This window comes from Euwallacea similis, chromosome 2 (assembly GCF_039881205.1).
Source record: "Euwallacea similis isolate ESF13 chromosome 2, ESF131.1, whole genome shotgun sequence".
NCBI lineage: Eukaryota > Metazoa > Arthropoda > Insecta > Coleoptera > Curculionidae > Euwallacea > Euwallacea similis.
This window is the reverse complement of record NC_089610.1, coordinates 7,020,651-7,046,031: the sequence shown is the minus strand read 5'-3', so window position 1 is coordinate 7,046,031 and position 25,381 is coordinate 7,020,651. Positions and strand designations below refer to the sequence as shown.

The following is a 25,381-nucleotide window of genomic DNA, read 5'->3' as shown; positions in this document are numbered from 1 at the left end:
CGAATTAAAATCATTCGTCTCTGACTACCTCAGATTTCAAAGAGGAAACCGTTAGGAACCAATTTAAGGAAAAGCAAAGGTCATATTTCAAACGTTGTTATCTCGAAAATGCTTAAAAATCGGTATAGGGTACCAAATAAAATAATCTTAAAAACCTGCGAAAAATGCAAATTGAGATCATGGCTGTGAATTAAAAACTAGGACACCCTGTATATAAGATGAGTTAGTTTAACACGTACCTGAATGTCATATAATCATGTAGCAAAATTCTTAGTTTTTGAGATGCAGAATGTATAAGTTTAATCATTGCCGTCAGTTTTCGGTTTTTAAAATAGACACATACTTTTTAACGGTGAAAGTTGTGAGATATTCTATCTTTAGAGAAGAAAAGGATGTTTTCGGTTAGGGTAAAGAATGATGAATGTTTTTCACATAGTCCTAAAAAAGGAGCCCGATGCTAAACAGAGATTAGAACAATGTTATACCTACTTACTTGATTAAAAGCAGTTAAACAATTAACAGGCGTTAATTTTACTTTACTGCCCGTTGCCATGAGCGACAGGTCATAAAAATGAAACGCCGCTGATCGTAAACTTATAATTTCCACCAAGGAAATTAAGATGTAAACGGTTTCTATTGATTTGTGCGCAAACAACCACGATATTTCTAATTTTTATTAGTGTCCCCAAGGTCATGTCTAAATCCCAATTTAACTATTACCTAATTTTTCGCAAGACCGCATTTTTCAACATCTGCGCCATTAAAACTGTCGAATTCAAAAATCAATTTTTTTTCGGCATTCAAATTCATCAACATTCACTCATAAATCTCTTTATATAGTTTTGCCTACTGAATTTTTATAACGTTAGATTATCATTAATAACAACCTCATTAAAATCACTACGTTTATCTCAAAGCCGTAAATCCGCGGCCGACACCATAAATTAATCAACGTCGATTTTGACTAATTCTTAGTCCAAAACAACATCGAATTTGTGTATTTAAATGCCACTGCCATAATGTATTTAAATATTTATTAGTTTTTTATGTTGCTGCACGGATAACTCAATGAGAGGGAGAATTCCCTGGGCAACATAAATCTTGGGGTTCTAATGCCACACATTCGGAAACACTTAGATGCCCACCTACGTCAAAGCAACACAATAATATGATGAGTCAGCTAAAGTCTCTTCTTTTCTTTGGGTTTTTATTGCACCTGGCAGTTTTTTTCCAAAATGTTAAATTTGATTTGTTTTTCTTAAACTGTTGGTTATTAGATGTCATGATACCGCGTTCCTGATGGATTATCCTTAGGGATCTGTCCAGAGATGAGGGCGAGGAAAGAACACGATGAGCGTTTTTCAACGGATAAGCATCTTGTGTTTCTCCTCCCCACCCCGTACCCTGTCATCTTCCGACTTGCGCAGACGGGGAGAGGAGGACGTGAAGGTGAATTCTACCCTACCAGGTCGATTGTCTCCAGGCGGGAGGTCTTCAGTAAGATTTTTGAAACCTGGTTAAAAAAATGTACCCAGCTGGCAACTTACGTTTAAAGATTACCAAAGGCCTCCGTTAGTTGGAGTGTTCGTGCTAAATTAGTTTGTAAGTACGATATGGAATGCCGAAAGAGAAGATTATTCTATTTAAACTTAGTCGCCTAACATGCATTAACTTTCTCAGTGGTTCGGTAACATTCAAATAATCCATCAAGCCGATAATAGTGCCGCAAAAGGAATTAAGAGTCGAGTGTTGGTCCTACCGGGCGATGGATCTCGTACACTTAGTGGCACAAAAGCGTTTGACTTTTTATATTAATGCCCATGCCCATCGCATAAAAAACTGAACGAGAATAAATAGACTCTCCGAAATTAAGCCGAGGAAAGTTACGCGGCTTAATGCCATTTTATAAATGACTTTTTAAACTGCCGTACGGCCCTCCTTCAAAATGAAAAATCACATTTTAATTAGCTGGCCGAATTTACGTCTAACAGCCATCACTCAGAACGGTCATTGATGAAAATCTTAATCTGCATAACACGTCGGATGACGGACGCTATTATTTTTCGAGTAATTAGAGAAAGGCTTTCTGGCCGCGGCGTTTTGGTTACGTTATAAATCTGTTTTAGAAGTCGAAATCGCAAAAAAAATCCTCAAAGATTTGAAGACTTCCAACTCTGCTTTAACAGCGACATCTCATTTATAACATAGGTCAACATACCCAGTATAGTAAATTGGAAATTCATGGCTTCAGTCACGCTTATCAGTTGAATGGCACCTTCTTCAAGATCTTCCAACATATTCATTAGTATGTGGAGGTTGATTGGCTCTAATATTGGCTGTCATTGTTAACAACTCACTTACATGCAGTGTTTTTGCTTAGTTACTAAAACTTGCTTCTTGCAAGAAAGGCCGCACGGACTTAAAACCAAGAGACCACAAAAATTCTAATTCTTTCAAAATGTTTAATCCAAAATATTTAGCCATTTAAACCACTAAGTAAATGTCACAATTTGTAATTTTGATTTTAATGTAGCATTCTTGTGGGATTTTTTAATTTTTGTATCCCGAATTGGAACGACCGAATTTGGTTTTCTCGCCAGAGTTTAAAAATATTTAGTCATTTAGATTACGAACTGAATACCGCAGAATTTGTAATTCTGATTTAAATTTACAAATTCAACTTGCAATTAAAATTGCAAAATCTGTTTTTCCTAGTCCAAAATTTTAAACTTTAATTTTTGTTAATTTTAGAATTTTTAATTTCAATATTTCATATTTTCATATATATGATTTGAATATATAGCGCTCTTTAAGAAATATCCAACCTAAACCCTTTGTATGGTCTGGAAATATTAAAATTATTATAATAAAACCAAATCGCCACAAATTCCAATAAATTCTACGTTCTCTACAAACGTCGTCACTCGACATTTTGTGTTCGGTTAATGATATTAGAAGCAACACCAATTACTTGAAAATTCCTTTTACCAGGTCAGTGACAATTGACAGTAAGTGCCAGTGCTGGAAGAATGCAGGAAGTCAGGTAGGAATTTTGTTAAATTAATTGATAATATGGCTTATAACTTACTGGAATTCACCTGAAAACTCCCGCTACAGATGGATTTATGTACAAGAATAAAGATAATGCTTTAGGATTAAGAATATACAATGCAATGATAGTGTTTAATAAGATGATATAATGCACAAGCCAATTTTAAAGATAGATGTGTCAAAACTGTCAAAGGTTAAAAAAAAATAGCGGGAATGAGCAGGAGATAACATCAATTAAAACCTCTAACTACTTCAGAACTTTCTTAACACTTATGCCTTAAGCGTTAGGTATTATTTAGTTTATAAACACATGCATGGATCGATGCATCCTAACATATTTCTGTAATATTCCTTAATCTTGAAACTATTCCTAATACTCGTATATAAACCCCCATAAGAGTACAAAACTTATCCAGCCATCCAGTATTTTCCGCTTATATAACACATTTATCATTAAATCCGCCAATAAAGTTCATGCAATGAGCATGCTACACGAACTTCTTATAGAAACGTGACTCAAACTTACCGAACTTTTAGAAAAGAACACTCGTAACACTTCGGTTTTGCCTATTTTTATCTCTTCAAGTACTTTTGCCGGTTTTGGAACTGGAATTTCATGCAAAAAACTGCAGGAATGTTTACAAACATCAGAAGCGTCATCGATGGCAATAATGGTTGACGAAACAGTTGAATTCGAGGCTTGCGCAAAATACGAAACTAACTTTACCTTTTGTTTCGTTTTGTTTGGGGACAACACGTCACATTTTTTTGGTAAAAAATGAATGTTATTTTTAGATAATTTTAACTGAGATTAGTGTGGTTTAACCCCTACTGGTGTGTAACACGGTATCCCCAATATTAATAAAAGAAAACATAAGCATCTCAAACGTAGATATAGAACACACGTATTTACAACAAATGATCTGTCCATGGCATAATAGATAAATTTTGCAGTGATTTTTGAGAATGTTTCGGGAAAATGTGCACTTTTGGGGATTTATCTCTCTTAAAGGATTTTCTTGCTCTTTTAGAGAAATGTATTAAATTGTGCGTTGTAGAGAAAACTAGAGTATTTTTGATGGCGCCATGTCGTATGTCGTAATAAATTCATAAAAAGGCCGCAAAGTCTAATTTTGGAAATTCTTTGGACTTTCTTCCGATTTCCCGGTCCAAAGCGGAAAATGCAAGAACGTGTGGTCACAAGAGTATATGCACAAGAAATTGCTCACCCTGTACGGTGGTTGGGCTAAATACAGGATATGATATCTTCTCTGCTTCGAGCAGCTCTATCCAGGTCCAGCTACATCCAATCGAATGAAAAAATCAAACGCAGCTGGAATGTTGCTACATTTTTCATGAATTGTTACCAGTTTTCGTGCTGTTCTCTACTCAACTCCCTTGAATTATCGATAGGTTCTTTCCATGCAGAAATATTGAGGGACTAAGATTTTTAAAAATTTTTCCATGGAACTCCACGAATGTTGTTGTTGAACAATACTGATTCGAAAATCAGTTTCACTGAGACAATAATTGTGTCCCGTTAATCTTCATGTCACCCTCGGAAAAGAAACAGAACCATAATATCTGAGTCGCGATGTAGTAATCCGTCATTACGTAGGTTGTCACGAGGTGCCCCATTTAGAACCCAGAGAGAACAAATCTCCGATACAGGCCGCGATGGACCCTCGGTCCCATATTTATCTTGCGCGCCCCGTGGGCCGTCTATAAGGCTGCATTTTTACAACCGCGAGCCCCAGCGGGGGTAGCTGGAACGCTGCTTATAAATATAAGCTATTTAGAAATGTCAAAATCACATTATTCAAAACGGCATTCCTAACAGCCCGGCACCGTGTCTTGAACTGCCCGAAGGACCGGATATTCGATATTCTTGCTTGGGTCCATCAGGATTTGGGCCTTGATTTCGGTCGAGGTGGATACGACTTGATTTTTATCAGTCCAAGCAATAAAATCTTGTTCAAAATCGTACCGAAATATAATGAGATAGACGAAGCAACTAACCTTCTTTCTCCAGACAAACTCCAAAAATGGGCAGCAACAGCGCGAAATATTAAAAAAATATTAATTAAATTTTTTACAGGAAAAATGTTAGAAACACAATTCGATGGGAAATTCTCGAAGTCTCAGAAGTTTTAAGTTTTTTGGGGCCTAGATCTTGTACCCGTAGAGATAAGCTAAGGGCACGTAAAACTAATTTGGGAGCACATAAAAAATAAATTACTGGCTCACAATCCCAAAGGTAATAAATTCGCAATGATCATTCCTCCAATTTAAATCGAATTCAATGACATGGTATTATTTGATCAGATTCAGTGATGCAAGATGCGCAGCTTTTATCGGTTTACATATCACAATATTAATGTTCCCCAAGGTCAGATGGACAGATCGAACAACCTATTAGTATTTCCATATAAGAATAATTTATCGCAAACTGAATACGAGCGCAAAATGTTACGCAAACCGTGCCTGTAACGAATAATCGCTTGGCGCCTGTTTTATCTATAACAATTATAAATAATACTGGGTGTTGCTCAAGCCGATTTGCATATAAAAATCACTCTTTTATATTCTTGACGCAATTAATTCAGACAGTTTATAAACATTCCTGGGGTATCCCATTACATGATTGCTAATATCCATATACGTAAACCAACATAGCTGCTCGGCAATTTGCCATGCTAAATACATACGCCACCAAATCGATATAGTTGATCGGGCAGAAATGGTAACTTTCAAGGGTCAACTCCTAACGATGTTGGCCTCACGTTGATCGTTCACGATCACTTCACCAGACGTAGGACAGCCCTATATTGTGTTCAATGGTAATGCGTCAATTAAAATTACCAACTGGATATGTAGATGAGAAAGGAATTAATTTTTTGTGTGACGTCATGCCCAACAAAGCATTGTTAATGCGTGTTTATTCTTTGAGAATTGACTAAGGGCGTCTAATGGCCCATGGAAAACGTGCTAAAGGTATGATCATATTATTGCAATTTTGGGGTTCGGATGATTGCAGCATACGCGCTTTCAGCGTGGACACTATTTATTATCTCAACCCAACTATACAATTTGCCAAGTAACAGTCTATGTACTAATAAGTCACTATTTCACAACTGAATGATTTAATATCGCTTATTACAATAGCTTCATTCTTATAGCTATACCAGTGGTAGGCTTACCCACTACCGAACAACAGTTTCCTCATATCAACATAAAACCATATGACTAGAAGATTCCATAATTTTCTTTGAAACATGCAAACATTAATATAAACAAAACTACCAGGACATTTGACAGACCTAAAAAACAATGAATCAAGCGTCGAGCCACGATAGACCCTTTTTTCCTGTATTGTTACCTGCGGCGACCGCTCACCGTAACAATATATTATTTCATGAAAACTTTCCAGATAAAACTACAGTCAATATATCGCTGGATTATATCCTTTAAGGCTATCAAGGTTGGTGTATGTTGGGTATGTTACCTATCTTTAGGTGCCACTTATCGCAATGTTACGCTCATTCTTTCCCAAACCCCTAAGATTTGTATGCGTACAATAAGACTCGTCTTGCTTGTCAATTAAGGTTCGTCCTTTTCGTTATTTTCGTCATTTTACTGCTTATTTCATTCCATCTTTATACGGGAAGTTCTTTGTTTAGTAAGTTACACTCAAATTTCAATACATGTAACATTTTCTCTGTAACTTTCTTCGAGAATTGAAGCTGTAATCGTAGTTAGTAGAAAAAGTATTAGCAGAAGCCATGTGAAGAATATTTAAAGATCAAAAAAGTCTCTAATTTGGCTTTTTTACTACTTAGACTAACCTAATATAATAAACAAAGACAGATGTGATGTAAGTAGCGTTGAATATTATTTGACGACACGGGTACAGTGGTGGCCAATGGTCGATTTAACAGTTTTTTTTAACATCCTATGAGTATTGCGAGGTAGACACAGTACATACTAAATTTTTGTTTAAACGATAATTTTTTTCCATTCAAATAGCCATGCATTCGAATGATCTCAATGAGGAGAATCCCACAATAAATCCCTTTTCATCGTCTTCTGCATCTAAATTTCGAAATTTCTGATGTCTTCGACGAGGTGAAAGTTAACACACGGTATGTTATGGGAATGGTAAACTGCGTTCAATTATTTATGACGGCGTCGATGAAACAAGATCTTGATAACGCGGTTATTGAAACTGCCTATACCTTGTAACTATCGTTACAAAATTATAATAAATGGATTAAATTTGTTCTTCTGGTTAAACCAAGATTAACCTCTTAAACGGCTTTAAATGTCCCCTGAGGAGGCCAGATTATGCAATTGCGAAATGTCTTATTTCTGGCCTAGATTCCGTTGCATATTTTCATATCTGCGGAATACTAATTATTGCAATATTGCTCTTGTTTTTGCACTGGCAATAAATAAAATTGCTCGTGTGCTGCAGTGGATCAGGGATGTGCACCAACTACTCCAGCAGTTGCTTAAATCCGCCTGAATAGTCAAGAGCTTGACGTCTGGGAGAGTTAGGAGCCACCTCAAAGCTGCAGCTTTTTATTAATACCACGTCTATCAGGAATAATTACTGCGATTATCTATTTCATAAATGACTAGGATATAACCTTTACGTAACAAGCTCTTAGAAACCTATATTCCATTACATTTATTCATACAATTTTTCCTTCTGGTACCGCCCACGACGGCTGGGTGACCGCTATTTGTTTCTTAATGGGTTTGAGTTGCATTTTTATGCAGCCATTTTTTTCGTAATTTAATACGAAGGAATATTAAACGACGTTAATAAATATGTAGATAGAATTTGCAGTTCTTACGTATGCGGAATATTAAATGGCGCCTATAGCCTGTTTTGATTTGCAGCTTTGAAAATGCCTGCTAGATATGCTATATCACTTTCACCAAATCTTCCAGGAATATACAAAACCCTAGAAAACAAGTGTTCCCCAAAAAAAAAGCTTTATTTTGCCGCTAAAGGTCGTAAATTAACTTCTTAGGCATTTATTACCAGATCGTCCCGAGAATCTCTTTTAAAACGTTGCTGGCACCGGCATCAATAAACCTCCTGTATACGTGCACTAGATAAGAGGCCCTTTTAACGCAGATTTAGATGTTATCTGAAGATGGTGATACATTGTTGGTTATGATTTATTAGGCCTATTAGTGGAAATTGTGAAATGAAGATTTTGAAGTAGAAGTGAAGCTGGGAACCATCAGCAGACATAGTTCATGAGTTCAAGTTGATCATTTGAGTATTGCGAATTATCTACTGTTTGGTCATTAGACGATTTCACACAAACTACGACTTAAAAAATCACAAGTCAGCATCCAACCCCGCTAAATGCTAATGAATTTAATTAAGCTTCAATAATTACTATTGAAACGTCTGAAGCAGAATTGGCCGCACTCGCATGTTGTATCGAAATTACCATTAAAAAACTTTCCAATTTCATTATTGTCCGTTAGTTAATCTGGTTCATTAGGTAAGAGCCGCATTGTTGAATTGATTCATTTGTTGGCCGTTTAAAAGCTATTACAAGATGTGCCGAAAGAAATGGAGAGGCAGATTTTTTGTAGGTTTTATTGAACTAGTGCTTAGAATCTAGAAAAGTCGGGCAAAGCTGCGTCAATAGTGCTTTCAATACCCATTTCATCTCTTCCTCTGATAATCCTGAAGTAGCCATTTGCACCCCAATGTTCATTCCATGAGTTGGCAACTATCCAGTATTTAACATCATCTTCCACTCCCCAACCCAGGATTCTTACTGCATGTTCTCCTTCGTAAACACCAGATGTATGTTGGTAAATTCCTATAATGTGTCAGTAAGTATGAACAAAAACTCTATAAAACCAGAACTTGCCGCTCTTATAACTAGCGAAATCCGCAAAAACATCCATGACAGTTTCAACAGGACCATTCTTCATTATCTCCAGCTGAATCTGTTTTTCTCCATTAAGACCGTAATTTTCTTGACCATAAGTCTTTTCAGTTTGGTAACTCATAGTGTCCACGTCACACTGTTCAACACAAGAAGGCGTGTCCACGTAGTCTGTGCAGTTATTAGGGTGGTCTTCGCAGTTAGGCAAGAAGTAGGATTTGCAGCCCTAAAAGTCAAAATTTCGCAAAGTTCTACAAAATCGTACTTTTTACCTCGTCATAAGCTTCATATAATCCGCCAGTAACAATTCCACGTTCATACCAATCTCTCCAGGCAAAATAGGGCCAACCTCCATGGCATCCTCCTGCACCACTACAAGTCAGCTCATCTTGGGCTGAAACCAGCAGTTTGATGGTTGCATTTGAGTGAATGCAAATTCGGTCTGACATGGCTTCAACCGCTGCAAATGCCTTTTAAAAAAATTGTAAAAATCCATAAAATCATTAATAGAAAGCTTACCCAGCAGGCTCCACATCTGGACTGATCTCTGATCAAACCAATGATTTCTGCACAGTCAGGCCAAGCTTCACGAGCATCGAAGGACTCAGGAACGTCTTCAGCTTCGTCATGGATTAGAACAGGAATATTTCTGGCAGGTCCTTTCTTAACTCCAGAGGCCAACACTTTGAACAACTCGTAGTCTTCAACTGCAAAATTTCTTCCTGCTTTCCATGTGGATTGCTTGCTGTTGATCTCCGCAATATATTCATCTGAAAGGGGATGAAGGCTTTTGCTGGGCAGGGCTGAAGCGAGCGCTAAAGCGCAAAATACGACCAGGAAGGTTCTCATTGTGATGATGATGATGATAATAATAGAGTGATAATGGTTTTATATTGATTCTAAATGATGAAGTGATGCTTCACTTGAGTTATTTGTTATAATCGCTACTCATTTATCTCAAGTTTACATTGTTTGGAAATTTTCCCACAAAAAAAAACGTATTCCAGCTGTAACTAGTCGCAATCATAGCTATAATACTAAATTAAGCAAGCAGCATAAAGGCGCTAAAATCTCATAAACAATCCCGGCAGTTACTCATCATTTACATTCAAATGTTGTGCTATTTAAATTTAAATTCACTAAAGGATATCCTATTTAATTTGATATATCTATCCAAGGTATTGTGACTCAAGACAATGAACATTTAATGTATTTCTCCCACATTGGCCTATCCTGGATCGTGGACCTCTAAATAAGCGAGTTGCATTAAAATTCTTACCTATAAATTACTCTTAATATACCTTAGAATCGCCTTAGAAAGGTACCTAAGAGCCACCGTGACACTCGGACATTTAAATAAGTAATGGATTTATTTTGTTTTAAATGGGTTACAAGAATAGTACTTGAGTAATGGGAAGGGTGATGTCATGGGATTTGGGCTGTAGATATGGGAGGAATGGAAGGCAGCTATTTTAGTTTGTAAATGCAGGATAATTCGGTTGATGAAGTACCACACAGATAAAGTCTTCTATCTCAAAAAAATCCTCTATGGCACTGATTTTTAATTGGTTCATTGACGTTGTTGCAGTTTCGTTGCAGATTTCCAAATTTTCTCTATACTACAGACTTTTGTCACGGTGATTTTCGTGAAACTAATGGTGACCATCCGACTGACTTGAAAATTTTGAACAAAAACTAAGGTATTGATCCTGCTACTGTATCCTGCTGTTAAAAGTTCTGTGCTCATTTAAGGGTGTGTACCAGAAAAAGATTGTTATACGTTACGCAGCAGTTAGCATTCATGTGAGTCATAGGTTGATACGAACAGTGGTAGCAAATGTGAATTTAAACAGGCAAAATTGGAGATTTTGTTTTACATCGAATCATGGTTTTGATAACTCTTACGTTTTCGGAAGTATTTTTATAAATGTGGTGTTTATTTTTCCCTTCTCGGACCAACAATGGGGCTATTGTACATTCATTAGTCTCTAGCACTCCTGTAATTATCCAAATGAGGTGATAACTAAAAAAATCATAAACTGAAATGAAACTAACCAGTAACTCTAACTAGATACTTCAGCAAAGTTAAAGTTCTCTCAATATGCGCTGTTTATGACTCGAAACTTCATTTCACTTGCATATTTCTAATTTTATGCACATTATATTATACTGCAAAATATGATGGTAGTAAAACCGTATTAAAGCCCAATATTTTAAAGGAAATTATAATAAAGGAGGAGGATGCGTGTTATGGGGAAATAAAGATATGGAAATCTAAAATATTTTATGGGCTACATGGTGTCCCGGGGATTTTATTCTTATTGTTGACGGTCGTTTTAGAGCAAAATCGCATTGTTCTGCATTAGAACAGTTATACCAACAGGAGTGGGACTAACATTTCTGTTGCACTAATCCTTCAATTTAATGTAAAAACCTTGTATTTCCTTATGGCACTAAACTATGTTAATGGCAGTAAATAAATCTAAATACTGTTAATGTAATAAGCATAAAATTGCCTTGACCTTTACGCAACGACCAAGGAACTACGTACATAAATCGAAATTTCTTAGCGGGATAGATGAAAAGTCGGAATTAATTAGATTATAAGGTTTATGTAACAATTAATGCGTGAATATGGCTGAAATGTTGTCCGGTAACAAGTTTTTGCCGCCGGTCAGAAAATTAAGATCAGTGCCATCGGCATTTATCTGGATCAGATACGACATGTGTGTATAGAAAAAAGGCACAACTGAGAAGATGCGATTATAATAAAACATGTGTATTCTTCAGGCATTTTATCTCGGATCGATCAAGGTTGTTGGATTATTTAAATGGTCTTTGATAAATCGGACTGAAACTTTGCACCCTGGTATTCCGGTCATGAGGTATGCGAGGTCCCTAGAAACCTAAAAATTCCGCTATATTCATCTAAACTGTAGGCCCTCATAGGCCTACTTAGATATATCACATAGATGGTGACTTCGGTCGAGGTTGAGGCTCATATTCTATTATTTCCGATTTGACCGAAAGTATCCCTAACTGACTTTGTCGAGGTGTAAATTTAAAACGTGTTACATGTTCCATCACTGTGTTTTGAGGAAAAAATGGATTGTATCGTTTAACATTTTTGGACTCGGCAGATCATTTTATTTACGACAAGATCATTTTGTTTTTTTATTGGAATAAAGTATTTTTTGGTTGAAAAATAAATAAGATTAAAATGAAGTGAAAATAACGTGAAAATGAAAATATAGATTCATATAAAAATAATCAAAAAGCAGTTGATAATGGCAAAAATACTAAATAGGAATGAATGATGAAAATAATATATGTAAATGTTTTTCAGTAGTTACTTCCACCCAAATTCTCAAAATATCATTTTTCCCTAATTTTTTTTCATTCAAGAAGAAGGGGCTTCACTGATCCATCGAAGACTTAGTCATTTATACACATTTTGAGACAAAAAGGAATTTCAAAATCTGTCAAAAAAATAACAGCAACAGAAAACAAAATTGCATAATTCTTTAATTGAAGATCATCAATCATTTAAGATCTTAAATCCAGAAAAAAACATTTGCAGTTATCCTGCAGTGGATAAAATCATCTGCTGAATTCAAAAATATTTAAAAATGCAGAATCACGAAATTTCATGCCTAAAACTAATTAAACCTTTAATTCAGGACGTATAAAAAATCCTCTCAGAGATTGAAAAGAGGAATGTCTGAGTGTTTCATACAATTTAAATATTCCTCGTCCATATATTTTAGTTTATTGTTTATTTAGTTATTATTTCGTTCTTCTACTCTTTTGTCCCCAGATTATAACTATGGTGACAGGTTTGTCAGCGAAACGTTAGCAAAAGTATTTGTCTGAGCGCCTGAAAATTAAATGAAAAATAAACTCAGAATGTTATTCTCAGTTCATTCTCTCAGTTAATTTTAACTGAGAATAGTGTGCAATTCTGAATCTCATTCTCTTTGAACTGTTGAAGTAATTTTAACTGAAGATAATGTGCAAAAAAAAGAATTTAATCTCCAAGTCCCACGAGTGGTTTTTGGATTGCTTCCTGATTGAGTCTAACAACTATCAGCGTAAAAAGCCCATAACATCAGTTTAATTGGGCAAGTCAAAACGGAAATTTCACGGTGACACCCATTTCAACCACAAAACGGGAAAAAGCGTTAATCTACGACCGAATCATGCTCCCATAGAACACACGATCTTCGAAATAAAAAATGTGTCTTAGCAAACAAACCCCGCTTATTCCGTGTCAATTCTTCAGCGGACCGATCAAATCGAAAATACCATCTTCTCTGTCTACCAACCAGTCATCTTTTTCTCGATCTGGGTCTTCGCTGTCCTTGTCTTCACCGTCCGATTTGTCCGCAACCTTCTTTTTCTTCTCAAATATGTCAGTTATGTATCCCACCACGGCTCAGTATTGTTAACCCGAGTCTATGTCTGGCCGTACCATGATGGGTATTCAGTGTATAAAAGACTCTCTTGAGAATTGGTCGGTTAGTTGGTGGTAAGATCCGGCGCACACAAAAACGCGCTTCGCATCAACTCGTTTCAGTGAATAACTTTAAATGATCCTGATTGTAAGGGAAAATGACGTCTTATGTGAGTTTCGGCAGCGGAAAATCGGACAGATTTCCTCAGGTGTTGTGGGAAAAGCAAAAACTGCCGGCCTACAGGAACTTGTGCTTGTTGAGTGCGGTGTTCGCATTTAGTGTGGGACTTACTATAGGGATCCTAATCCCGTTAATGTACTTTCACAACCATTATAGTGCCAAGAACTCGAGTTCTCTAGCTAGTCAAGAGGACCAAGTGGTGATACGGACTATTTTCGTCAACAACAGCTATGGATATCAAAGCAACAACCACTCGGAGCTTGCTGGGTACCCAACGGTATCCTTCGTCCAATCCTCCAAATCCAATTCATCCCTGGACGAGACTAACAACGAACTTATCGAGGAGGGCATGTTTTGGGGGGAAAAAGTGGAGAAGGCCCTTCCTGAGGGCTATCGCGAGAGGAAACATACTATATGGTCCGACTATCTCACTCAAGCTGTTGCAATAAGGCTCGAAAATGGCTGTGGGAGAATGCAGAATCGCATGGTAACCTTCAAAGATGGCCTTAAGGGCTGCGTTAGATACAGGCAAAACACCGATCAAATCCAAGGGGAACTATTCAGCTTTTATTTGGCGCAAATCCTGGAGCTTCCCAATTTAGCTCCGAGTGCTGTAAGCGTTGTGGATTTATCTTCCCCATTGTGGAGCAATCTGCACAACGAAATTGCCTCAGCCCAATGGAACTCCAACAGGCCAATAGTGCTCACTCAATTTATCTCCAACTTGAACTCCGCCAACATACCCGCAATTTTCAAACCTCTAGAGAGGCATTTGAATAAGTTCGACGTGCTGAATATGTCCAGGAACAGTCTACTGGATGATGGAGATTTGCTGAAGAGCTTGGTAGAGCTAGCTCAATGGTCGGACCTAATTATCTTCGACTATTTGACTGCCAATTTGGACAGGATTGTGAATAATTTATACAACTACCAATGGAATGTCAACATCATGGACGCGCCAGCTCACAACTTGGCCAAAAAGAGCGATAGTGATCTCTTGGTGTTCCTGGATAATGAGTCAGGACTGCTTCATGGCTACCGACTGCTCAAAAAGTACGAGATCTATCATTCGATCCTGCTGGACAATTTGTGTGTGTTTCGGCGCAAAACTGCCAACATCATCAGAAAACTGAAGACCACGAGGAATATCGGGAGTTTGCTTCGAGACATGTTCGAAAAGCGGAACAGTGCGGCAGTGAAGGAGATTTTGCCAACTTTGCCTGACAAAAGTGTCAAAATCCTCAATGAGAGGATCGACCGGGTGTACGTGCAGATCGCCAAATGTAGAGCCACCTTCTCGAATACGTAGTAGTGGACAAGTGCTTTTAGGATCTTTTAATTGCAGTGTGAATGGTGCCAGAGTTTGTTTGTTAGTAGGTAATTTATTTATTTATTTGTTGATGTTAGGAATGATGCCATTATGACTCACTAACGTGAGAGTGAGATACTATTAGGATGTACATATCATTAAATATTAGGACTTTGTTGAATTGTGATATTAAGTGATCCTATTGATTTGTGATCAGCCTTCTATAGTATGTACATTTTGTGATTTTATTAAATTATTACTTGTAGACCAAATAATGATTGTAAATATGTAAATTTTGTATAAAACAATCAGACGAGAGTTTTAAAGCGAAATAAAACCCATTTTTCATTCGACTGGGAGTGTTTTTTGTTCACGATAGATTATACCCGCAGCAAATTATACGTGTAAAGCGTATAAAAATTATGACAAGGAAGAATTATCAACACGAAAACAGAAAATATAAATTACAGCCTTTCGAGGTTACAAAATATTCAAATTAATATTATTGTTCGACCCAAAACTACATAAGCACGCTATAAAAAATGGCCAACAAGATAACATAATTTGGAAACATAAAAATGCAATTAACTTTGATCGGTGGTATTTATGCATTTGTCTTCTGGGATAGAGTTTATGACAGTGTTTGAATCTTAAGTGTGTTACTCTTACGCAATTAATTATTTATAGGGTGACTGAAACCTAAATATACACAAGGCCAACAGGATTCTGCAGTGCCCAAACCATTCAAAATGGTCAGGATTCTGATTTTATTTCTGAGCACCTTACCTACGAGTTCTATGTTTTAAAATCATATTTTATTTGTACATTTATCACTACATTACTACTACACTAATTCTTACATTACTACATTTACTTTTACATTACTTTATTTAATTACAGCCACGTACATATAAGCATTTATCATCTCGTCATAATCCTCCATACGCTATTTCCGATGCCAACACTATAGGTTTGCTGGATTCCCTTGATTGACGTCGATATTGCAAAAAAAATCCATTACAGGCACTGTTTTGTAATAAAATTCTCCTTCGATTCTCTTGTTGTGCACTTTGTACTACAAGTTAGGCGGCGACTAAATGAAGATTTAATGCTGATTTTTATCGCAATATTTAGTACCATACTGAATTTACCAAGTTGGAGGCAAAAAGGGTGCCGATGTACTGGATAATTGACGAATGGAATATTATGATGTTCATGTCCATATTAGCTTATATCGACAGCAAAATAAATTGTTATTTCAAAATACAAAAGTTTCGCCACTTGAAGATATGTAAGGTTGACAATCTGGCAACATGAGTCTCACGCTTTGGAAGGTTACGTCACGTAATCAAAGGCTTGCTAATTTTGAAACAAATGAACGGGGCCTTGTTGCCATTTTTTTAAAACAAGTTCATGTTTAGGGATTCGAATGTTTTAAAAGACAACTTAAAGTACTCGTACTGATATGAACAGGAATTTTTCAAACTTAATATGGTCTAACCCGATATTAGCGAATTTTGCCATGAACCTCAAACAGTCAGCATCGGGTATCTCGAAATAATGGGCCTGATAATTATTTGTAAAATAAATAAATTTTAAATAACCTGGATCGACATGCCTGAAAATTACAAAGAAGCCTGGATCGACCTAGCTAAGACTTTTCGGGAATTTTAAAATTAGGCGGACTAACCTGATCAAGTGTTTTCATAAAAAAATAGCTTATTGTAACGAGTTAATCGGAAGATTTTACGGAACCCCGAACTGCTCTAATCAGATCGGACCTATTTTTCCTATGATGATGATTCCTCCGAATTATATGCAGTATATCTCTGATAAAACCATTTTAGTTGTGGCTCATCACTCCTTTTGATTCCACTTTCTGAACCGATCTTTTTTTAATTAACATTTTCATAGCTTTACTCGGAATATTTTAAGTAATCCATATTATTATTCTAGAAGGTGAAGTAACCTGGACCGCCCTAAGTAGTAACCAGAACTAATCTAAGTTTTGAGATAATGGATGCTGAATGGCGAAAATTTTAAAATCTGCTTGGAAGACCAGAAATACTGCAAACTTGGTAAATATCAAAATAAATCAATCCTACACGTAACCTACCCATGCATGCCTCTGAAGCGTAAGAAACTCAGACTAGGTTTACCTCGAAGATAAAAAATGTTTTAAGTTTTGAACATTTACTTATGCGCTCAAATATTTGCATGATTAGGTACTTTACGTAGCACCGTATGCCCACAAAATGAATACTTGAGTCTAATTGAAACAAATGTCTTTAGTAGTTACGCAATAGCGTAAATAACACTCGTATTTATTAACGTCCTTATACAAAAGTATTCCACAGCTCGTTCAGCTTTTTACAACCCACACAAACGTATCATTAACGTTAAATTGCATGTTATTATTTTAAACTTTAAATTACTATACAGAAAGCAAATTATAAAGTTGAATGGAATTTTATGGCATAAAGTATAAACACATTTCGATATACATAGAATATTGAGTCCTTATGGAAGATAGGTGTGTTAGCAGCGAAGATTTGGGAATAAGAGGGAGATAAACGAATAAACAAACCAGTGTCTCTCAAAAAAAAGGTATTAAACCTGCGGCCCATTTAATAAACATTTCCTCAATGACAATAATGGTCCGAAATCAGCACTAATAAGACCAAAACGTACGGGTCGGGCCGAATCGAGGGGCTCCTCATTTTTTTAAATCACAAAGAAATATAGATCGGAGCTGTCCCATTCAAAATAATCACCCTGTATTTTACGGAGGGCAATAATAATTATTGTTTTCTGCAAATTATATTTAAAGCATCTTTGTTGCGAATGAATTATGCTGCGGGTTCGGGTACCCCGCGGCTCGCCGAACGGGGTTTGAAAATAAAATTTTTCGAGCGCAGAGGCGTGCGTACGTATCGTATTAGGCTCGAAGATGCTAAACACTGATACGGGTGTTGCCACCCTGAAGGGAGTGAGAAAACATTTTTGTCTATAGAAACTATAGGGGAAAATGTTTTTTTTCTGAAGAATAGTCATTTACGTGAGCGTACATGCGAAAAGTAGCTGCTTCGTTGATGTGAAAGAAATTTACTCACAAGGCAGAAGTTGAAAATTATGACAATGTGGGTTTCCTAACTGACTATTGTTCATGTTCTGAAAGAGAAACAATGAAAGAGACAAGACAAGTTATGACACAATTTTTCGATTTTTTAACCATTTTTTATTGATTTTTACTGATACTTATTTTAATGAAGTAAGCTCTGGATGTAATTACCACGTATATCATATCTTGTGTCGTCATTTAAGATCACGTACCAGAAAAAGATGGTAAAATGCGGCGCAGCAGTTAACATAAGATTTGAATCGTATTGTAGATCGATACGAAGAGTGGGTGCTAATAAGTGTTTGAAGAGACAAAATTTCATATTTTTGAAAGTTTGATTATAGATGATTTTGTTGATAATTTTTGTATTTTCATAAGTGTTTCAACGAAATTATTTTTTCATCTCTTTTAAGGCAGAGTATCGAATTAAGAATTCTGTGATTACAGCTTCAATTGTATAATTATAATGTACAAAATTCACATTTAAAACGAAGGAACTGTCACAGAAAAAAATTATAAATTCTTGAAATTTGAGTACAAGTTGCTAAAAAGTTTTTCCGGTATTAGATGTAAAGAAACCTGTTCCAAAAAGTTTGTATGATTCATCGATAAATTCAATACATCAAATATTTCCAGATGTCATTAACATCATTAACGAATTAAAATGCTCTAGACACACACAAAAAAAAATCGTTTCTTGACCGACTAAATTAATGTTGAATGAAATTCCTGCGGAAAAATGTTGTGCAAGCTTTGCCAAATAATTATTATGCAGAAATTTTGAGTAACTATACAGGCAAAAATACCTATGCCTTTTACAGCCTAAGTCCATGCAGATGGTCCGGATACCCTATTTAGTACCCTTATACACACAAATATGCATTATGTAGCTGACCTTTATTCTTATCGATCAAAAAATACATGCTGACCATAAAAAAATCGTCAGATCATACTGGAAAAAAAATATCATATTGCTTTAGTCAAAATTGACGTGTTCACGAGGTGTAGGACCAAAACATTCATTTCCCATATGCTTTATGACAATTTAAAAATTTTCCCAACAAAAGATTCTATCGGCGCCTATGTCAGAAGTCATGTGAAGACCATCCAGTTTTATTTTCGGTTCTCTCTTATGCTCACATATCATAAAATACGACTGGTACCCCGATCGTTTGAATGTCTCGCTGCATAGGCCATCTCCTTCTTTTTTACCCTTAATTGATCTAACTTAGTGGGGAGCTCTCCGAAATGTAGTTGTTAGAAACGTATTCTTGACACTTTTTCAGTCTTAAATTATGCGATTTACCTATATTAATGGGTCTCGTTCCCAGGCAAAAAACGTCGTTTTTTGTGAAATATACGAATGGCACGGCCCTGAGATGGTAACTGTAAAAGAGCTGAGCCCGTGAAAGACGCATACATTCAAATCAGGGTACAGTAAGTAGTTTCCTGGGCTCTTCACATAAACTCATTTTTACTATCAAATAAATTAACACTCCAACAAGCCTACGCCTATAATTTATCGACGCCATTTCGAGCTTATAGGTCTCCCAACATATATAGAAAACGGACAGTTAATCCTGAACATCTCGCATACCGGAAAACATTTTACTTATTCAAAACGTCTTTTTATCCAAAAATATACAATTTTTCGTCGTTTGTGCTCATCTGCGGTCGATATTTTGTCTATTTCATTAAGTCGAAGTTGGTGTCCTGATTTATCTTAATAGGCATTCACAAATATTCATAACTGTCACGAGTTGCGCCTTAGCAGTCCGACCACATATAAAGGAAAAAAACGGCACTTTTTCTAAGTGGGAAAATTCCTTTATCCTCAACAAGTGCTATTACCAATTTCCTAGAAAAACTTTACACTAGATAATAACAATAAAAATGTAACTGTAGCTCGGTTTTTGAATTCTTTACATTGCGAAACTAGAACTGACGATTGGAAGACGGATATTTGACTAATACAGATTAATAAAAACGTCATGACTATAAACCAGACCAATTAGCGATTTTTAGGTAAGCTTTATGATTAAACTGCCATTAACAGCTTTTATTCCTCAAAAAACGTATAATAAAAGAAGTTTTTTAATGACATGGGAGTCGCTTTTTTTCTTTTACTTTTGGCTGAAATAATTAGTATTTTTGCCCAGAAACTAAACATCTAAATACATTGAGCACAGACTGTCAACCAGGCAATGACCTAAAAGTTGTTTAAATTATGTAAATCGGGAAACACATCTCTTATTCTAATCTATTCTATACAATTTCATATGTACTTTGTCAGAATTAATAGGCTATTCGTTTTGTTAATTTTCGGTCTTTTTGACAAGTTCTCTGAAGCTTAGGGATTTTTATTAGCCGCAAAGCTAAAATTAATTCATAATATTTATCGTTTTGCTTGTAATGCCTCCGTCAAAGTCGGCCACAATTCAAACTTTTATCGATCTATGTGCGGTAAATTTTTTAAAATAATTTTTATTCAATTCTTTTATTTTATCTTGATTTTGTATACTATTTTCTTCCGCGTTTAGCATGTGCTTTTAATAATCATTGTTGAGACAATAAGATATGTTTCCGTGGTGTAGTGGTTATCACATCCGCCTAACACGCGGAAGGTCCCCGGTTCGATCCCGGGCGGAAACAGAACGTTTTTTATTTCATTAAATTTCAATATTTCTTTTGAATTTTAACTTAAAGTACAAATCATAAATCATGAAAATAGTTTTTTTGTTTTATTTTGAACGATTTTAATTGGAATGCAAATATAAAATTCTTTAGAAATTACATTAATAATTAAGGTTTAATAGTCAAATTCCTTCCCAAACTCAAGTGAATTTCTCCAGTACATAAGCATGTAGGTCTAACTAAGTTCCACTACCGGATTCCCCTGATGAGACCAGCTGCTCGTATTAGAACATAAAATTTGTAGATAATCGCTCCCAGACCAAACACGCGGGAGATAAAAACCGGAGAAATCGTCTAGGAACCAACATGTAACCGTAGTACGGGTATTTAAAATTTAAATTGTGCTCATGTATCCCCATTAATCTTATTAAAAGCAGATATCAGGATTTGTTTCCGAAAGAAAGACAAATGGTGGAGATAGAAAACAAAATGGTTCGTAGAGATAAAAAGTGTAAGCTTAGAACAAACAAGACATTTTTCAAATTTCAAGAATTATCCAGTATGAGTATTAAGATACCTTTTGATTGGTGTCTTTTGCACGTAATTGGATTTAACCTGATAGTGCGTGACCAAATCGTATGGGTAGGTCCAGCAGCCATCGAAACCGCGACCATAAATAAAGCCGGCCAAACAAATTGGCCCAATAAAAGCGTAAAAACGCAAAAACCAGAAAACATTAATATCGACCATACAAACAACTGCAAAACTGCATGTAGTACCAGATACAAAACAAGTTTTTTTGTGTATTTAATTAGCATTTTATTTGGCGTTTAAGCAAAGCATCGTATCGAATTAGGCCGGTACCAGAGCCAGTGAAATTTAATTCATTATGTCCGTTCTTGGCGAGAAGTGCGAGGTTATACCGGGGTTAAAGCCATTTCGGCCCATCTTATTTTATGCAAATGTCCAACGGTGAAGCCTTTTTTGAGACCAGAAAGCAGTCTCTGCTATTAATATGAAGTCGTGCTCTTGGACCGAGTCGAATCAAATCAAAAGGAAATGAGAAAGAAGGTCATACATGTTCTAGAGAAGATAGAGAAGGGAGAATGAAGAGAAGGATGGATTTGACGCACCATCAGCTAATACAGAGATTTGAAGAATGGGCACATACCTCTTCGGAGTAATGGTTCAGCACGAATTAAACTTATATTTCATGTTATGTGCAATAAGCAAAATACCTTAATGGCAAAATCAAGAACGTTACGTTTTGGCCCGAAAATGGATGAGAGGTTTTAGGGTGAAGCTCTACGGGTAACATTGTACCTTTCAACCCTTTTTATTGTTTTATTGGTCTAATTTACATATATGGATTAGATGTTGAACCTGGATACTTTTATGGAGGCTCTAAAATACGGAGCATATAATAAACGCACCAAAGGCATGCACTGACAGGGAGTTTGGTAGCTCCAGGACTCTTTTCTCCTTCAAAATGTTACGTCGTAAGGAGGCCTAGTTGAGGATTTTGTGATATTGAAGTTTTCGTTCAAATCTGACCAAAGTTATGCCCCAACAATGTCCGGTCGTTCATGTGCCTCACCAAACTGTTGCCTATTATTGTCGATGGCCGCAAGATAAAGCGTCGCAGTCTCAGACCAGATTCACCATCCGATAAAGTTAATTTTGAGATACCGTTTTTTCTAGGCACGCACTGGCCTCTTTCGTGAAAGACATTTGCTAGGTATCTCCCGAATATTTTATATATCAAATATTATTAATTATACGCGAGTCCCGAAACATTCAATTGCTATCAACTCTCTAAGCCCATCAATTTCTCTTCCCGGCCTTGTACATACTTGAAATACGAGAAATATTTTTCGGTTCAGAAAGGCACCATGGAGCAACATTTTTTCTTCATGGTTCAATTGTATAATAGCGTTTTTGTACCGCCGATGATAACGGTATACTTCTTAAAACAATATTCGTTTATTATTAATAATCTAAATAGCGCAGAATGACAGCTGACCTCGACTGCGTTAGGAGAGTCCTTACCCGCTGATTTTGAAGAGTTTTTGGGCACTCACGTTAAATTAACAACCTTTCAAAAAGGGCAGCTTGAGACTTAATTGTGGTTTCCAGTCCAGTACATTTATATTGCAAGTGCGAGAGCGCTCTCAACTACAAGGAAGATCCACATCGAGAATAATACAGAAGGTGTCCCGATTTAAGAATTTTCTGCACTTTACACATCATATGAGTTATAAGACATCAAGAAGTAAACGTACACCAGCACTTGAAATTGCAAAACTCTTTACAGATTGGGTGTATCTCTCCTCTCTTCTGATCATGCTATAGAAGGCGTATTTTTCTTAACCTTGCACTTTCTGCATCTGCATATAAATATGTCTTGGAACGATTTTCATCCTCGTAATTATACTCCCTGGAATCTTCACCAGGGAGATTTAATCAGCTGTCTGGAAGCACGCCCACAGGAATCTTCCTAAGATATTCGCTGCTGAGGGCGGCTATTCTCAAGAATCTTAATCAACCTAGATGCTAAGCTACAGGAAGATTGCTATATCATAACTTTAATTAATAAAAATTTCGGAAATAAACAGCTTGAGAAGTCACCGCGGGATGTGGATTTTTCTTACTTAGATCGGAGAATCCTGGAAAATTAATTTAGATTGCCAAACCTCGGATATACGTAGCCGACACTATAGCTCGATTTTAGTGTGGAAACGTGCATCCTTGGTAAGGTTTTTTTGCTCTGACACAACAAAAACTGCCGCTCTTTACTCTGCTATCGTTGTAAACTGGAACGGGCCATCTTTAACATAATTCGCCCACTTTCCCTCCTTAGCTCACTCACACAGATATCAGAAGTTGCAACACTCTGCAAATTGGGCATATCTCTCCTCTCTTCTGACTAGTCTAGAAGGCCTGCCTATTTGTTTAACCCTGGTCTTTCTGCATCTGCACATGAATAGTTCTCGGAACTATCCTCATCCTCACGCCCTCGTACTATGAACCTGTATATTCTCTGCCCTAAATAGAAATCTGTCATTCGATCTGGTTTCCGTTAACTGACTCGTTTAGTATTTAGTTATAAAACACGCGGTTTCAGAATTTATTCTCACTGGTAAAATTATACTTCTATACAAGCTCTCGTTACCCTACAAAACTGGTCTGAAATTAGGATTTCTCTTTCTATCTCCCTTAGACGCCCGGAAGTTACAGGTCCACAGGAATTAATTCTCGCAATTTAGAGAGCTTTACTCATGTCTGGCTTTGAATGTCTTCAGATTTACTAAACATCAATATAAGACCCAGGTAAGAACCGCCGAACACACAATACACCAGCTACATTCATAATCTGTTTCCGGATAAACAGACCATTTAGGTGTGACCAACGATTTGCCGAATTTCTATAGGGGCCTTTCTTTGTGGAGGTGCGAAACTTTTTCTCGAAATTAATCCAGACGGACGCGGCATGGGCCATTAAAACCGAACAATAAACAAAGGTCCCCTTTTGGTCTTAAACAATACCCGGTATTAAAATGGGTGATTTAATCCTCTTATGTGGTGGTTCCAGCTCGTTTTAGAACCGTTTAAAGGCGCAAAATTGTAGAGATGTCGTGTTATGCACAATACAGTTTGCAGCATGAACTAGTCTAGCGGAGCCTTTGTACACATAAGGATTTGTTGAGGAAAATATCAATTCTCACTGCTGCGAGGAGACTGAAGAGAAAAGAAAAATGACGATTTTGTATATAATTTTTTTGTTTTTTTCTAACCTCAGAGAACGACCTGAAATTCACCAAAAACCACTTTAGAGTTTTCAACTTTTGAAACTCAGTAGTTTATCTTGTTTCCCCAGACTGACAGAAACTTTTTCCCTGTGTACCTGGATTTCCTGAGCTGCTAAAGAAAAATTCAAAACATTGACTTAAAGAAACAATGATTTTACCTTTATTTTATTTCCTTTTCATTTTCCCACTTTCAAATGTTGATTTTATTGAGAATTCTTTAATTTTCAGAATCAATAAAACCCGATTGTGTATCTCGATTTTCAGAGCTATTTTTCCCCTCATTGAGTTATGAAAACAGTAACTTATTCCTTAATTCTAGCATTTTTTATTTTTCAAGGAATGACTGAATTTTTCAATGGGATGTAGGTTATTGAATTCTAACGATAGCTCAACCTCTCCAAAATTTAAATTCCGTAAATTCACCTTTAAACTTTGAATATTATCGCAAGTTTACTTTTCAGAGAGCTCAATTGAAATTTCAGAGCCTTAGAAATGTAATTTTAGGAGGCGCAGGAATAATTGTCTACGTTTTCATGAAAACGTCATATAAACTAAGTAGATATGTTGGATGAATTCTAGGATTCCTTACGAATATTTTAAGTAGAAAGTTATATTTCTCATCAGAGAACAGCGAGTAATCCCAAGATTTATGAAACTTTACATGTTGAGTTAGTTTGGAAATCTAGCTCGTGTTCAAGGGCTCATTGTATCATTTGCGTGCGTGTTTTTTTTTTTTAATTAAGCTTACATCAAAGTCATTCTTATCGATATTGTTTGTGGTGTTTTTTAAACTTGGTCTGTGGTAGTTTTTCAATGGAGTTTTTACTTCTTCAAATAGAAAATTCAACTGGTGTCAGATCAGGAGAACCAGGTGATTAACTAAAAAAAGCGCACAAATGATA

The 25,381-nt window shown here is 36.3% G+C and overlaps 3 protein-coding genes and 1 non-coding gene across 4 annotated transcripts in view; 3 read left to right on the top strand and 1 right to left on the bottom strand.

Annotated features, from left to right (window-relative positions):
• Positions 1–8,652: 8,652 nt before the first annotated feature.
• Positions 8,653–9,854, bottom strand: LOC136419177 (cathepsin B-like). Its single transcript, XM_066405367.1, has 4 exons — positions 9,492–9,854; positions 9,245–9,442; positions 8,955–9,198; positions 8,653–8,903 (listed from the first exon to the last, which is right to left on the bottom strand). Exons 1-4 carry the CDS (start codon positions 9,819–9,821, stop codon positions 8,689–8,691), a joined length of 987 nt encoding a protein of 328 aa, XP_066261464.1. The 5' UTR covers positions 9,822–9,854; the 3' UTR covers positions 8,653–8,688.
• Positions 9,855–13,426: 3,572 nt separating this feature from the next.
• fj (four-jointed) lies at positions 13,427–15,268 on the top strand. Its single transcript, XM_066405384.1, has one exon. It carries the CDS (start codon positions 13,584–13,586, stop codon positions 14,913–14,915), a length of 1,332 nt encoding a protein of 443 aa, XP_066261481.1. The 5' UTR covers positions 13,427–13,583; the 3' UTR covers positions 14,916–15,268.
• Positions 15,269–16,884: 1,616 nt separating this feature from the next.
• edl (ETS-domain lacking) overlaps positions 16,885–25,381 on the top strand; it is a 51,186-nt gene continuing 42,689 nt past the window's right edge. The window contains exon 1 of the mRNA XM_066405506.1: positions 16,885–16,993. Within this exon, the coding sequence (XP_066261603.1) occupies positions 16,936–16,993 (58 nt within the window). The 5' untranslated portion in view covers positions 16,885–16,935. The remainder of the gene's footprint in view (positions 16,994–25,381) is intronic.
• Positions 20,616–20,688, top strand: TRNAV-AAC (transfer RNA valine (anticodon AAC)). The gene has a single exon. It is a non-coding gene; the product is annotated as a tRNA-Val (tRNA).